The 17,268-nt window shown below is 37.5% G+C and overlaps 1 protein-coding gene and 1 long non-coding RNA gene across 2 annotated transcripts; one reads left to right on the forward strand and one right to left on the reverse strand.

The window, feature by feature from the left end:
* Positions 1–3,297: 3,297 nt before the first annotated feature.
* On the forward strand, positions 3,298–4,664 carry LOC116212720. The gene is made up of 2 exons (XR_004157901.1): positions 3,298–3,494; positions 4,275–4,664. It is a non-coding gene; the product is annotated as an uncharacterized LOC116212720 (long non-coding RNA).
* Positions 4,665–5,605: 941 nt separating this feature from the next.
* On the reverse strand, positions 5,606–9,498 carry LOC116215729 (receptor-like kinase TMK4). Its single transcript, XM_031551565.1, is given in 3 exon segments — positions 5,606–6,077; positions 6,079–6,530; positions 6,963–9,498. Coding segments are annotated over 3 exon segments (2,784 nt in total). The 5' UTR covers positions 9,232–9,498; the 3' UTR covers positions 5,606–6,014.
* Positions 9,499–17,268: the final 7,770 nt, after the last annotated feature.

The raw sequence follows: 17,268 nt of genomic DNA on the forward strand, positions 1-17,268 counted from the left end.
TTTTTGTTTGTTAATTTAGTTTTAGTTTTAATTATTTTATTTTTTAATATTCTAGTTTTACTTATTTAATTTCAATTTTAAAAACTTTGTTTTTATTTTTCATTTATTTTTAATATTTTTATTATATTTTTAGTTTTTCATATTTATTGTTTTGGTTTCATTTTGTATTTTATTTTATTTATTTTTAATTCAAAATGACATCTCAACGCCAAGTAGGAGCCACATAAACAATGTTTGATGAGTCAATAGCTACACAAGAAGCCACATCTGCAACCATTGACGTCAGTAGCCTTAAGATGACAGAATATACAATATTGTTACGAAATGATAAAAATTTGCACTTGATTGTTAAATTTTTAATTTTTTACCAAAGTATTACATTTGTAAAAAAATTTGTACCGTCTGTGTAATTTACCCGATGCAAGTATGTTGTCATTTTCTCAGTAAACATTAATAAAAAGTTAAACAAAGTCTACATTTTCTAGATATGTACCTTAGAGTTTTATCTGGTCTTTGATAAATGACTCAGAAACATGTACCTCTTGACTTCTGTTAGATCTAACACGTATTTTATTTATGTAAGGTCACAACGTTTTATATATGATCCACATCTATCATACGTTGTTCGCCTCCATTAAATTTTTTTGTTAAATGATTGACATGCCGCTTAGCCCCCCACTCACCAGCAACAATGATAAGGTGGATGGTGTCCCAATTTCCATCATTTAGGCGCTTGATGGGGGCTCGAAAAGCCTCCAATAGGCACCCAATTTATTTAGTTCACCGTTTTCTTTTATTATGATATATCCATTTCGGCCTCTAGCTTCTTCTTTCTTCGAATGGCTAGTAAAATCACATTTCGGCCCCGACTGGCAAGAAGATAAGCTTTCATTTGTGCCTACTACCAGCAGGCCAGGGCCATAATAATCCCACGGCCGGTCTATGAAACTCAATTAATTCTAAAATTAATGTTAACGTTTTATCTGAAAACTCTGTTATTAGCTAGAGACTAGAGTAACTCCAAACTTTATTACCATATCTTGCCCTGTAAATTCAATTAATCAACTAAAGAAGAAAATTTTAAATGGTCCGACTTGATGTTTACCTTACAATGGTGTAGTGAAAAAGAACAAAAGGAATTCTACAACGACAAACAATTATAATAATTACTCGAATGGTTAGAAAAAAGGGGTAACCTAGTCGATCAGCTTCAATTGACTTCAATTGACTGTTGAAATAGTCCCGGCCTTACACAATTGGAATTTGGTGCTAATATGAATATTCAGGAAAAAAAAAATCATTTGTCCTTAGCTTCCACTGAAAAGAAATTTAAATTAAATAAGTATCCAAAACTCACAAACAAATGCCTGTATGGGAATTCACTGTCAAATGACATGAAATCAACTTTAAATTTTCTAGAATGCATTTTCCTTGACAAAAATTACTCCACACAAGAATGGAATAACTAACGGACGACTCTTCTTTACAATCAATCTATGTATCCCCATGTGGTATGAGAAGACCCACTATACAGTAAAAACTTGTTAATTTTTCTATTATGTCATTATTATATAAGATTATTTAATATTATTTTAAGTATTCAACTATCCAATTAAATTTTTTCTTTAGGCTGGATATCCAATTCGAAACTTCGAAACATTTTTTCCTTCCTTATAAATACAGGGCACAAGGATAATAAATTTCGCCGAAACAATTGGAAAAGAATCAATGAAAAGGACTAATTTAACAAGTGAATGGAAGTGCAAGCATTCACTTTATTAAGCCCACAGTCTTGTTGATGTCCCAACTTCTGGAACTTCTTTAACTTTTTTCCCTAGCTACCTTTCTTGCTTGGAATGCCAAAGAGACGAAACTCATTTTTCTCTTTTCTTTTCCATTATTGGGTTTGTGGTGCTTATCTCCAATTTGTTAAATAAAAGAACATGATTTCGGGAATGAGGATATAATACAGTGACACACGTTCTTGCTAGAAATCAAGAGATTCGAGATCAATTCTCATTTGCAGGATTTCCGATTTTCCTTTATTTCTCATTCATCTGTCCCAATGGCAATAAATCTCTTATAATCGAAACAACGTACAATTTTGCTATATAAATATATGTCTCTGACTTTGATCCATGCACAATGCCCCACCCTCTCCTCTACTTTTCGGCCTGTCATTATATCCACCATTGTAAATTTCTAAGGATGGAAAGGGGAGGCAAAGGCTCCGATGGTGGAAGAAATTGGTCAAGTTCGATATATTACCTATGTGTACTCTTCACGCTAAATATGAATGGCTTGCGTTTGACTCATCGACTAGATGGATCGGACAATCTCATCACCACATTAATTAAAAAAAAAAAAGAAGAGAAGAATATCATGGGACAGCACATATTGAGCCCTACATTAGTAGTATTTTTTTCGGTGTGTATTATGGTATTTGAAAATCTAATGGATTCCTAACTAATCCAATTTGAGCCGAATCAGCCCACTATGGGGTAAATATCTCTCAATCAAGTTCTATAAATTACCTATGTGTACTTTTCACGTTAAATATGAATGGCTTGTGTTTGACTCGTCGACTAGATGGATCGGCAAGCTCATCACCACATTAATTTTTAAAAAAAGACAGAGAAGAATCTCATGGGACAACATATATTGAGCCCTAAGTTAGTAGTATTTTTTTCATTGTGTATTCTGGTATAAGGAAATCTAACGGATTCCCGATTAATTCAATTCGAGCCGGATCGGTCCACTAAGGGGTAAATATCTCTCAATCAAGTATTTTTTCCATCCACAAAGTCGAATCTGAAATCTTGATTTAGGGAAATAATCTTATTGGTAGTTACGAATATTTCTTTTTTTTTTGTCAATTAGGAAATATTATTCTGACAAAGAAACATTTCACTTCTTGAGATACGTAATAAAACCAACAAATAAATAAATATATATAACAAAGTGGTGATAAGAAAAAAACAGGAGTGGTTTTGTGGAACAAAGGTAAGTGGGAGCCCCCTGGAGAGCTGTCACTTAGCTGTTCTTGTAATCATGGTTGTCAGAATCGCGATTCGAATCGTAGAATCGTACGATTCTACGATTCAAGGAGCATCACCGATTCTGATTCAGCTAGGTGAGTCGGGATTGTAGAATCGGAGCTGAATCGCGTGTTGAATCGTAGAATCGCAGAATCGGGCCGATTCTGCGATTCTATGTTCAGGCTGGATTCGGCCCAAGTCCGGGCCCAATAAGCGGGCCGAAGCCTGGACCCGAAAGCCCAAACCCGAAACCCCTCTCCCACCCGCCCTTCTTCCTCTTTTCCTGTCACGAACCCTAATTTCTCCCCTGCTGAAGTCCTTCCAATTCGACCTTCGAATGTCTTCGACGAAATCTTCGAAGCTAGCTTGCGGTTCTTCCTCTTTTCCTTCCGAGAAGCTAGCTTGTCCAAGCTTCGATTGCGGTTGCGGACGAAATCTTCGATAGTTCCATTCCAGGTACTTTTCCTCGCATTTCTCTCTGATTTCTTGTCACTTTCTCGATCTTTTGTTCAGTTGGAGTGAAGGGGAAACACGGCCGGATCTCAATCTCTGTCATCAACCTTTTGGTTTTCTGCAAAATCAAATCAGCCTCTGCCCTTTGAAATGACACACATAATATTCCGAAGCATTATCTGCAGATGACGAGTATCCCCCATTCCGATATCAAAATGGCAATCTTCGAGTCTTTGATGATTACATGTATTGAAATGGAAATGTGAGGTAATATCCTCAGGGAAGTGGCCGTTCTTGGCTTGGCGATGCTGGAGCATCTCGCAGCCATCGCGGGGTTCCATCTTCGGTTCCTCAGTTTCCCTTTGTAAAAATACCACCAATAAGAGCTTTTCTAAATACAATTTACCACTTAGAAGAAATGCTGTCATCCACAAGCTTCCTTCCAGCAAATCTTTAGTTTGTTTCGCAGCTCAATTTGCTGCTCATTGTAAGCTCAAATTTTTTAAAAATGTAGCTCTACCTCTGGATAAGCTGCTGCCATTTCAACTCCGAAAAAAAAAATCACATGTTTTGAGGGTAACTTCAAATTTGAACTTTTGAAAGTTAAGAAAAACCACTTCTTTTCCCCACTAACCTAGTTTATGATAACTATGGTTATGATGATAATGATAATGATGATGACGATGGTGGTGGTGAGGAGGAGGGGGATGATAGTTGTTCATGATACTTTGTAATGCGTATTCACTTTGTTGTCACCTGAGTACGTTGGCACTCCCCTTCTAGCTTGGTGATCTTCCTGGTGCTCTCGAGGTGCTTCTGGTGGGCCGCTTCTGCATCCCGTCTGTTGTACTCCAGCTCCTCATTCCGGATAGAGACCTCCTTCTCCAGCACACAGAACTCATATTTAAGGAACGCATTCTCCTTTTCGATCGAGTCCAGCCTTCCCATCAGGGCATTAAACTCGGACTCTGCATCAGACTTAGATTTCTCGTTGAGGCTCTTGTTCGACCTGTGATTTTTATATGTTGATGATCTGGAAAATGTAAACCTCCTTTATCTGATCATGATTCTATGAACAAAGTCATTTGCTGTTATATGTGCTAGTATGGCTCCATTTGTATGCTCTGTCTAGAATTTTCCATTTACTTATTTAATTCTCTTTCTAAACCAAAACATCTCTCTCTCCAGTAGCTTATCTGATTCAATTTCCTTGGGCCTATATTTCTCGCATCGGATACAAGCAACTCAGCATTGAAGTACTATCAGTTGCTGGAGGGATTTCCACTCACAATATGACTTATTGTTGATTTGTTGGTTTGTGTTTTTATTTGAATGAACAAGAATTAATTTTTTTTCTCAGAAAAGTATGTTACATATATATATATATATATATATATATTTTTTTTTAATTACAAGTAGAATCTTACGATTCACGATTCGAATCGCGATTCACGATTCTACGACCCTCGATTGATTCTAGGTAGAATCGCGATTCTAACAACCTTGCTTGTAATACCTCCGCATTGGTCACAGCTGATCGTTACTTTCTCTATATTCCCTCCCCTCTACTTCTTTCTTCCCACCAGTTATTTGTAATATAATATGTGAATTTATAACATGACAAATTTTTTTTGGTTGAATATAATATGACAATTAGTTATGGTGTCAATGCTTTTATTCATCCGCGTAGTGCTTGATTTATTATTTTAATATATTTTAAAAACTCCACATTTAAATAGAAATATAAACTTTTTAACAAAATGTGCTATACTTATCTTTGTGACTAATTGTCATGTGAAATCACACACACATATATATATATATATATATAATATTTCAAAAAAGTTACGGACGTCCTCGATCTTTTATTTGAGATTAATCTCGTCTGGATATCGTATTGATTCTTGTCACAAAATGTGTTAAAGAGGTTTTAAATTCATGCAATACATGTAAAGTTAATGAGGCTTTATTTGGATCACTCAATTCCAACTATAAACAATTATATTTATTTATGGTTGTAATTATTGTATTATTAAATTATGAAAAAAATTGGAAAAAAATAATGAATAGTTGAGAAAAAGTAATAATTGTGATGTTGAATTGTGAAAAAAAAGTAATGAATAGTTGAGAGAATTTAATATTAAAAATTGAATTGAACGGTAGTTAATATAAAAGTAGACTATTACTGTCGCTCTCTATTTATTAATTTGTCACCGATTTTGCCCCTGACAAATTTTTGTTACAAATTTCTCATAAACGTTGACATTCTCTCTAACAATTATACCACTCCGTTTACCTTCATGACGAGATGGAGATAACGCCATCCTTGACATGACATTCGAGCAGGAAAGGCGCAATTGATGCCGTTTGGCCCCCCTCCGACAGCCTCAAACGACATCGTCTGGTCCAACAGCTTACCCACTTTTCGCGAACAACTCATCGCCTTTCGCGAACAACTCATCACCTTTTCGACTGTCTCCAATTATCAGTAAACCAATTTTCTACTTCTTGTTTCCTTAACTTTTACCGGCAGTCCGACGAATGGAATGAATCAGGGAAACCTGAGGGCTTAGCAGGAATTAAAAAACTTGGTCTGGTAGAAGGACATGCTATTAAACATTCTTGAGGTCCCTTCATCAGCTTGCCATGTTTGCAGTGCCTGGGGAAGGCTCAAATGGAGGTCGATCCCGAAGCCATCCTCCTCTTCATGGCGAGTGAGCTTCCATTGTTCCACCAGTGGGCCGAGGATGTTGACGGCATGGCCCGTGTCGGGTCTCTGGAAAGGTTTGTGTGCTGTACAGCGGCCCGCCAACTCGGCCACCTTGTAGATGCTTTTCATTGTCTCCTCATCGGGGTTCAGGGATTGGTCGATGGCCTTTGGGATATTCTCCTTGTTGATCAGGACACGACGGAACCATGTCACCAGGTGGGACCTCTCGTCGGGTACGGAATAGTCAAGCGCTTTTCTCCCAGTGATGAGCTCCATTAAAACAACTCCAAAAGCATACACATCGACCTTCGTGGTCACTCTGCCGGTAGCTGTTTAACAGGAAAAAGGATCAACATCAAAAACCATATTTAGAGTGCAAACATATCACATGAAGCGATAAGAAACAGAACCAATCCAAGTCAACTTCGAGTTTACAACTAAGGGGTCCACTGATAAGCCCCAACATAAGCAATCCGGCTAAAACATGATGCCGGACTGATGGATTTCACTGGCTCCTTTAAGGCCAATAGCATCTAAATCACCAGCAATCATTCCAGAAGTTCTACCAAAGAAACTAAACTAAACTAAACTAACATCTAATCATCCATTTGGAAGCTTTGAAATTTCGGTTATAGATAAAATATCTTATCAGGAGCGAAGTAGCTAAATATTTTTGGTTAGACAATATTGAAAAATCTAATCAATTCATAAAGTTTCACATAATTCCCAGCAAGCATAAAAGTTCAATTTATTTCACTTACCACCGTATTCAGGAGCAAGATAACCAAAAGTACCAGCCAAACGGGTCTTGACCGAGTACTTCCCATCAGGCACGTTCTTGACAAGTCCAAAATCAGCCACTTTGGCCCTCATATCATCACTTAACAGTATGTTGGACGGCTTTAGGTCACGGTGAATGAAGCTTTGCGGTGCAAGGCTATGCAAGTACTCCACTCCCCTCGCGACATCCAAAGCAATCGTGACCCTCTGCTTCCATGTTAAGGTCTGCAAGCCCCTCTCTCTCCACTCGAACAAGTGTTGAGTTAACGTCCCTTGTGCCATGTACTCATAAACTAAAAGCCTCTCATTACCATTAATGCAGTAACCGAGAAGTGCAACTAAATGCCTGTGCCTAACCTTAGTAAGGACAGCAATCTCAGCCTCAAACCCGTTCATCCCTTTAATCCCCATTGCCACTGATTCCATCCTCTTAACAGCGATCTTGGTCCCGTCATGCAGTTCTCCCTTGTAAACCACCCCAAAACCTCCCCTCCCTAAGATGTTCTCCTCATTGAAATTGCCTGTTACTTGTCTTAGGACTTGGATTGAGATCGCAACATTTCCACCTTCAAAGACAGGGAGGTCACTATGGTTGCCGTTGCTCTGGCTGTGAAGCTCGCTTGGAACTGCACCAAACCCATTCATACCATTCACCGTCCCATTCTTAGTGACCAATTCCTTCCCATTCTCGGGATGTTCAACCTGGCTAAATTTTCTGCAGAGTCTGTTCGCATAGCAACACTTGTATAACACGAACAGCACGACCCCGACAAAAACCAAGACAGCAAACACCACACCGATAATCATTCCTGTTGACACTGGGGAGCCGCTTGATGAGCCAGTTGAACCCCCGCCCAAGCTCGAGCTAGGCCCTTCAGCAATTCCCCCATTACCTCCAGAACCTGAGCTTATTCGCCGAAGAGGATTCCCTGATATGGTCAGCTTTACTGTACTTGGAAATACTGGTATTGATCCGTTGAGGTTGTTGTTCGAGACATCAAGGACCTGGAGTGAGGGCAGGGTGGTCAGGCTCTCAGGAATCGAGCCAGTCAAGATGTTGTTGTTCAAAAGCAGAGTCCTCAGCGAGGTCAACTTTGCAAAAGCGGGGGAAATAGTCCCCGGAAAGCCCTGCTTCGCAAAGGTCACCGAAGTCACATTCTTTCCCTGACAAGTGATGAAACTCCACCCATTACAAGCATCGTTACCCTCCCAGGAACCAGCCAGCACAGTCGGGTATCCTAATGCCCCAGCAATCTCGAGCAATGTCGTCACTTGCGGGTCGCAGGGACCGGGTTTAGTATTACAGAAGCTATTGACACCATAGCTAAGCTCAATGTTGTTAGGATTGTCGGGCACAGGACCCTGGAACTTATTGTTATCCAACGACACGTTCTTCAGACTGCTAAGAGAGAGCAAATTGGTGGGGACAATACCGGTCAGTTGGTTGTCGCGGAGCTGGAGATCAAACAGGCTCTCACACTTGGAGAGGTCGGGGATCGACCCGGTGAACTGGTTCTTGTCGAGCCAGACCTGGTAAAGCTGGGTCATGGAAGAGAGCACATTGAGGGTGCCGGAGAGCCCCACAGCCTGGTTATTGAGCCACAGGTTCTTAATCGCCGAGCCGCCGAAGGAACTGGGGATGGACCCAGTGAGATTGTTGTAGGAGAGCCTGAGGTTCGCCAGGCTCGGGAGGGTGCCGAGGAAATCGGGCAGTGTCCCCACGATGTTGGAGTTGTCGGCGTAGATAGTAGCGAGATTCGTGGACTCGCTTAGGTCGGAGGGGATCGACCACGGGGCCAGCTCGTAGTTCTCGCTGATGCTGAGGGTTTGGAGGGAGGTAAGGCCCTTGAAGAAGCCGGGAGTGATGGAGGTGAAGTTGTTGTTGTCGAGGTAGAGCTCCTGGAGGTTGGAGAGGCCGGCGAGTGAGGGCAAATCGCCGCCGAGAGAGTTCTTCTGGAAGGAGAGTTTTTGGAGCTCGGAGAGGGAGGACAGCTCCGACGGGAGGGTGCCGGAGACGGAGGCGGAGGCGAGGTTGATGGCGGTGACCCTTTTGGAGCCGGAGTTGCAGACGACGTTGGTCCAGGAGCAGTAGTCCTTGGAGGACGACCACCCCGAGGGTGCCGGTCTCAGTGCCGCGAGAAAGGCAGCCATAGCGGCGGAGTCATCGGCATCGGCGGCGCTGGCGGCGAGAAGTAGAACGGCGGACAGACATAGAAACGTCGGTAGAAAGAGCCTTCTTAGCGTACCCATCGAGACACCGAGAGAGAGAAGCGAATGGTTGGGTTTTTTTAGATTCGTGGGTTTTGAAGGGGGCGACTCATGGAAGGGAAGATCTGAACCGAGAGAGACGAAGAGAGGAGGAGGAAGAAGATGAAGAAGGAAGGGGGAATCGGACCGTCGGAAAGGACCGTCGTGCCGCCCACATGCAGTCGGAATTCAATTGTTGTTTGGCGGGAGGTGGTATTATTATACAGTACAATAGGATAGGATGGAATTCAGTGCGGAATAAAGGGGGCAAAAAATTAAAAATAAAGCAAAGGACCAAAATAAGAAGAGCCTCTGAATATTCCACTTACTAAAAGACGAAAGCTTCCACATGCATTCCCCAGCCATATAAAAATAACGAAATATATATGAAACTACGAACATATGAATATATTTATATTTACGAAGGAGAAACAAAGGACTTCCCACTAACACCCCACTTTCTCTGCCCACCAGAGATTAGATCCACAATAAATATTCACAGATTCTCTAATCTTTGATTAAACTAACCCAAAAGAAAAGAAGAAAGACCTAATTAGACCATGGACCCATCCATCTCACAATCCCCCACCTCTTTAATTAAAAACCCACTTAATGAACTACTGATGTTGATTATGATGATGATGGTGATCCTAACCTAATAACAAAAGCTTATAGCTAATTCAAACGGATTTGGCCTAGTAGTTAAGGAGGAGCTCCAGTATCCACTCGATCCCGGGGTCGAAATCCCTTGGAGCTACCGGAGCGTCTTTGACGTGATTACCCGCTCCGTATGTCGCCGGGGGTTCACGGATCCTCGAGAATTAGTCGGGCGAAACTTGGACACCCTGGGTTAGCCAAAAAAAAGAGAGCTTATAGCTCTAAAAATAATGGCGAGCTTCAAAATGTCACGGTGCGTTTGGTTTCGAAATTAAAGTAACTTTGATTTTGATTGTGGAAAAGGACAAATGAGATGAGATTATAAATTTGACTTGGGAAACGTGTGTTTTTATTGTATAGTGTGTTGAGTTAAAGTTAAAGTTAAAACTTTTTACTTGGAAAATGTGTATTTTTATTGTGTAGTGTGTTGAGTTAAAGTTAAAGTTAAAATTTTTGTGATTTTAATTCTGAAACCAAATAGAGTGTCAATGTCCATCGCGGTGGAGTCCCAGGTTTCTCCTCCCAACCAACCAAACCTTCTTAACACACCGAGAAAAAAAAAAGGAATGTTTTGACGTGTCGCGATTCATTGGCCGGGTTTTCTTATTTCCTTATTGGTGTGAAGGGGAAAATAAAGAAGGACCGGAGACATAATCCCGTTACATATCGGTCTTTGTCATCGTCTTATCGAACAAATATTAGATGGAACTTCAACCTACAGTATTTACGAGTATATTCGATTAGGAAGTCGTATAATACAGTATATATATTAATCTTATCTAATATTTTCTTTCATGAGATATTTCTTTTCAATTTTGATGTCTATAGTTGATCTTAGAATGAAAATTTCTCACCTTTCAGATAGGTCAAGCCTATTTCGACAAGACCAAACAGGACCGCCATCTACCTACATATCCAGTGCATACCAGCAATCGTTGATTTAGCGATTTGAACTGCTTCAATGAGTAAATGACACGTTAATATGATTTTGGAACAAAGATAACATTGAATCTATATGTACACTACAAAAGATACAACTGCCTTTAACTCCACCTAAATTATGCAACAAGGACGGGACGGGAATATCTCAAATCCTAATTGAGCATTCTACTGAAAAAGAAAAGTTCCTTAGTGGTCCTAGCTTCCATAAGTATAATGTCTTCAAGCCAATATTTGTTTGATGTACTAACATTATCAATAACCATCTTCAATAACAAAGTCATATAAGTTTATCAAAACATTAATTATTTTTTCAGTATTCATATATGTATTTCAAAAGAAGGGGGAAAAAAAAAGGTAATTGGGATACCTACTATTAACCGAGATAAGTCTTCATATTATGGTTTAGTGATAACATTTATATAATATTTGAACTTATAAAAGAAAAATTATTACATGATGATGATAATTTGCTAACCTGCTGTGTGATGAGATGCCAACAGAACTTCCACACTTTTTTTTTTTGCTGAGAAGAAGAGAAGGAAAGTGACAACACAAAGTTTGTATTTGACAATAGAAGAATCGGTTCTGCATCTACTAAGCAAGGAAGTCAAATATTACTCTTTCCTGAAATTAATGACTCACGAAGACATATAATTACTCGTTCTTAATGTCTGATGTTATTAGTTGGCTCTTGTTCCGCCCCACCCCCTACTCCACTTTTCGGCCTGTCATTATATCTGCCATTGTCAATTTCTAAGGATGGAAAGGGGAGGCAAAGGCTCCGACGGTGGAAGAAATTGGGTCAAGTTCAATATATTACCTGTGTGTACTCTTCATGCTAAATATGAATGGCTTGCGTTTGACTCATTGACTAGATGGATCGGACAATCGCATCACCACATTAATTAAAAAAAAGTGAAGAATATCATGGGACAACACATATTGAGCCCTATGTTAGTAGTACTTTTTTCGGTGTGTATTCAGGTATATGAAAATCTAACGGATTCTCGATTAATTCAATTCGAGCAGGATCGGCTCACTAAGGGGTAAATACCTCTTAATCAAGGATTTTTTCCACCTATAAAGTCGAATATGAAATCTTGCTTAAAGGGAAATAACTTTGTTGGTAGTTACAAGTATTTCTTTTTTGTCAGTTACGAAATATTATTCTTAGGGGTGTTCAGTTTTGAGTATCTTGCTTTTTTTCACGATACCTGGACCCTACCCTATAAAGAACAAGTTTCAAGATTTTGGAATCGGACCCTACCATGTTGAGTCATGAAACCGGGACCTACCTGGAACCTGTATTATCCCACAAGTTCCAGATACCTTGTTGGAATTGTCAATTTTTTTATCTCGCTAAATAAAACCAAAAATATCTCATCTATAATCAGTAATTACGCATAACATAATGTCGACATAGATTTAGATTAAATCTACAATACATCTATAACAAAAAGTAATATGTCTCATCAATCCATCCACAAAACTAAACATCTGTAATACGATCAGGCCCCACCAAGGATACACATATCATCGTCAGACCAAAACTGCCGGTGATAAAGAATGCAAAGCTCCCACCAAGAGAAGAGAGAGACAGAGAGGGGATAATAGTAAAGTAAAATGGATAAATATATCTGAATATAATCAGGAAAATTATTATCTGGTCCAAGTACCGGTTCTAATTCCAGTTTTGAGTACCCTGTATGCAAGAATCGGAATCGGAATCTGTTTTCACCGGCTCATAATTTTAATATCCGAACCCTACCCTATTTTCAATACGAACTACCCGAACCCTATTCTAACGGGTAGATTCCGACCGATTCCGTGTATACTCGGTATCCATACACCCCCGATTATTCTGACGAAGAAACATTTCATTGCTTGTGATACGTAATAAAACCAACAAATAAATAAATAAATATAATAAAGTGGTGATGAGAAAAAAAACAGGTGTGGTTTTGTGGAACAAAGGGAAGTGGGAGCCCACCGGAGAGCCGTCACTTAGCTGTTCTCGTAGTTCCTCCGCATCAGTCACGGCTGATCGGGAGACTCCCTAGTTTCCCTCCCCTCTCCCCCTTTCTTTCCATCAGTTATTTGTAAATATAATATGTAAATTTATCACGTGACAATTTTTTTTTTGCTTGAATATAATATGACAATTAGTAATGGTGTCAATGCTTTTATTCATACGCATAGCGCTTGATTCAATTTTTTAATATATTTTAAAATACTCCACATTTAAATAGAAATATCAACTTTTTAACAAAATATACTATACTTATCTTTGTGACTAATTGTCATGTGAAATCCACATTTATATATATATATATATATATATAATATTTCAAAAAAAGTTATAGAATTTCTCAATCTTTTGCCTGAGATTAATCTCGTCTGGATATCATCTTGATTCTTGTCACAAAATGCGTTAAAGGGGTTGTGAATTCATGCAATACAGATAAAGTTCGTCTACTGAAAATTCAATGTGTGCGAACACATGTGGCATGTTCATGATTAGATATCATATGATTTTTTTATGTATAATATAGAGGAAATTTATCCAGTCTTAGGACGGAACCAATCCAGGATAATATAGTCGACTGGAAATATAGCATAGTCGAATGCATTTTGCTTCAGTTGACTATGTTTATTTTGTAGTCAACTATGTTATCTTGAACTTATTCCGCCCACCGATCGAATAAGCTTCCTAAAATAGATTATTAAAATATTAAATGGGTGAAGTATCCATTTCCCCCTTTGCCGGTTAAGCGCGTCCCCCGCCGTTCCTTTCTTCTCCCAAAATTTGTGCCGCGATGATCTGGTTTTGTTTTCGCGTAATAAACCTCTGGCTTTCTAGCTTGAAAGGAAGAATAAAAAACATTTTGCTTTCATGTGAAATAAGTTTGGTTTCAGCCCTGTATAATCAAAAATTTCCCGAATGGGTACACTTCTTTTGTGTTTCCTTCTCTGAAAATAATACGTTTTCATGAATGAAGAAAGTTGATAAAAAAATCCATTGGTAAAAAAGAAAAAAACAAAGAAATCCAACCAGTTTCGAAAATTTAGGAAATTGATTAAAAAAAATTCTTTGACTTATAATGGAAGCGAAATCAAAAACTTATTTGACTCAATTCTGTAATTTTTACGATCTAGTAAGATTACTGAGAGATTTCAAATATGAAAAGTTTTCTTTTATGTTTAATCACAACTAGATTGCATCTGTATTTGAAAGATGGAAATTATAAGTTATGAAGCAAATGCGAAACAACCCTAAAAAGACACGACTATAAATAAGTCTCATCTTCTATATTTTAACACCTGGAGTTACCGAGAAGTCTGGAAGCCTTCAACGAAAAAATAGATTTCTCATTTTTTAACATTCTTCCTTAAAACAAAACTCGTCTGGATCATGTCAATAAGTTTGTTGAGCTCAAAGAAAGCGTTGGCCTTCAATGGTGAATATTTTCAAACCCGGAGCGGTTGTCGAATAAGACATACCCCTTCGGTTCATGGTTCGACTGGATAGGGAAATGGTTAGGGAAGAAGTGTAGAAGGTAAAACCAATTAGATTCACTTAATAAGATGAATCGCCACAAGTAAGAATAATTATTTGATACGCCATATTCAAAGATGAGTAAGGACGGATCAAAATGAGAAAAAGTGAGGTCAACTGATCCCACTTGATTATTGATGATTTAAGATTAATAGTTGATATTGTGTCTTCATTTTTTTTATTTGCTTTTGCAATTTTGAATTAAATAGGATAAAAATATAATTTTGAACGCTTCGTATCTTGTTTCTCTTTCAGATGCCAAAAAGGTCAGACTATGTTGTCAAATACAGAAATGTTCAATTATCTATTGAGAACCTAGGACTATCTTTTATCCCCTTCTCCCAATCCCTTCTATGATGTTTTACAACAAAAAGGGGAAAATCTTAAGTTCTTTAAAACTCTTTGAGAAGGACTCCTAATTATATGCCTATGCTATCTCTTCTAAATCAAGTTTTATACTCTCACTGTTAATTTGGTTTATTATATACCATTAAATTTAACTTTATTATTTCTATCTGCTTGTACAGTGAAGTACCTCAAAAAAACTAGATTAAATCAAATGACACTTATTTTTATCTGTTTGTCCGTCACTAAACAATTATACATATTTTTTTTAACAAACGTGAAGATAAATTGCAAATTTAAATAGAAAATGATAAAAAAATAATTATTTTACTTACTTTTACTGAGAAAGTGTATTTGACAGTATTTGAAATGAGATGATTCGTATACAAGGACCTTGAATATATGAAATAATGCAAAGCAATTGTGAATTATTATTATTTTTACATTTTTTAATTTTTTAATTATCATTTGAGGTTTTACTATAACAAAATATTATTAGAAAATCAGTTATTATTCTAACCGTTAAATTTTTATATGTCACTAAAAAATAGATAATATTTAGGTCATATAATTTGCACCCACTGATCCTTGGGTCCTGAATTTGCCACTGAGGATGATAATAATCGAGAATTTTCGCACTAAATAATCAAATTGTTTGAATAAGAAAAATAGAAATTGCTCAAGAAAATTTCATTCAATATTCAATAGTTCTCATTCTGATGAGAAATAGAGCTTTATATAGTCCTTATAAAAATAGAAATTCTTTCAAAATGAAGATAAAACTAGCTATTTCCCAATTATAATGGGGAAAAGAGAATTTTAAAAATGGTAAAGGCATTTAATGAAGATAGATGAATAAAAATCTTCCAGCATTAACTCCTAATCTCCCCCGTTGCAACTACACTTATTTAATAGAAATACATTCAAAATGCAAGTGAGCATCCAATGAGAAGGGACAATAACTTGTAACGTTCGATCTCCCCGAAATTGTGAGACGATATCTCTCACAATTTTTGATGATCGAAAAAGAAGAATGTTTTCATATTCTCTATAAACATTCAAACAAAGTTATCAATGGTGATAAAAGTAGAGTAAATTACATAGATGTTACAAACTTTTTTACAAGTTTAACACTTCGGTACGAAATTAAAAATTTGTAACAATCAAGTGCAAATTTTTTTCACTTAGCAACAATATTGTGCATTCCGTTAACTTGAGAGTAACGATGTCAATGGTTGTTGATATGGCTTCATGCGTGACTATTGACGTGTCAAACCTTGTTATGTGGCTCTTGCGTCTAATTGACATGTCATTTTAAATTAAAAATAAATAAATAAAATACAAAATGAAACCAAAACAATAAATATGAAAAACTAAAAATATATTAAAAATAAATATAAAATAAAAATTTTCAAAATTAAAAATAAATAAATCAAATTAGAAATTACAAAACAATTAAAACTATAAGTAACTTAAAAATATAATATAAAATAAATAAAAATAAATAAATAAATACTAAAATTAAAATAAAATAAAATTTTATATTTTTATCAGAAAATTAAAAAAACTGAAATTAATAAACAAAAAAAAGAAGATAGAGAGATAACAGTAATCAAGGATGTGGTAGACCCCACCGATAATCTTGATCAGGGAAAGGTGGCCGACGAGGGCGCTTCCACCCCCATCACAAAGAGATCTCAATTGTGAGGGGGATGGGGCGGCCCTTAGGATGCCGCCACCCTTGACAAAGGTTGCCGGCAGACTCAAACCGGCTAGCGACATCCGTTAAGGTAGTGTCTAGTGAGGGCGCGCCCCCCCGATTGATATGGAAGTAGGGTTGCCTGCGCGTCGACGAACACCACAACTCTAATGAAGGTCGTTGGCGGGGTCTGATGGGATTCCCGCCAAGAATGACGAGACCCGATAACTAAAGGAACCCAAGATTGTTCAACGATCAGATTTGATTGACAAACTCTCGACCCATTGTTTACAACATAAACAAGAACCTTGGTATAACTGACATCAACCTCGTTGTTTATTGCGAAACAAGAACCTCGGTATATAGGAAGACGCCACAAACGGTGATGGAAAGCCGTTTGATAAGTCGATGAAGACGCCACAAACGGTGGTGGAAAGCCGTTTGATAAGTCGTTGATGAACGCCATGGAAACTTCCGATAAGTTCAAATTAGTTCTTCAAGAACCAAAGAGAATACTTTCACAATTTTCTGAATGTTCATTTTTTTAAAAAACTTGACTAAGATGAATATATATAGACATAAACTAATCCTAATCTGACCATATCTCTTCCTAAAGATAAGGAAAATAAAACCTAGAATATCTATAAAGATATGACATAATCTATAAAGATATGAAATCTAAATATCCCTATAATATCTCCATGAGATTTAAATTTTAAACAAATATGATAATATCTTCTCTTGATCATCAAATATTCTAGAAGTTTCCTCAAACACTTGCTAAATTTAGCCTTGTCCTGAATCTTCTATAACTTGAATCATGTTGATGGATCTTTGTTGA

This window comes from Punica granatum, chromosome 7, assembly GCF_007655135.1.
Source record: "Punica granatum isolate Tunisia-2019 chromosome 7, ASM765513v2, whole genome shotgun sequence".
Lineage (NCBI taxonomy): Eukaryota > Viridiplantae > Streptophyta > Magnoliopsida > Myrtales > Lythraceae > Punica > Punica granatum.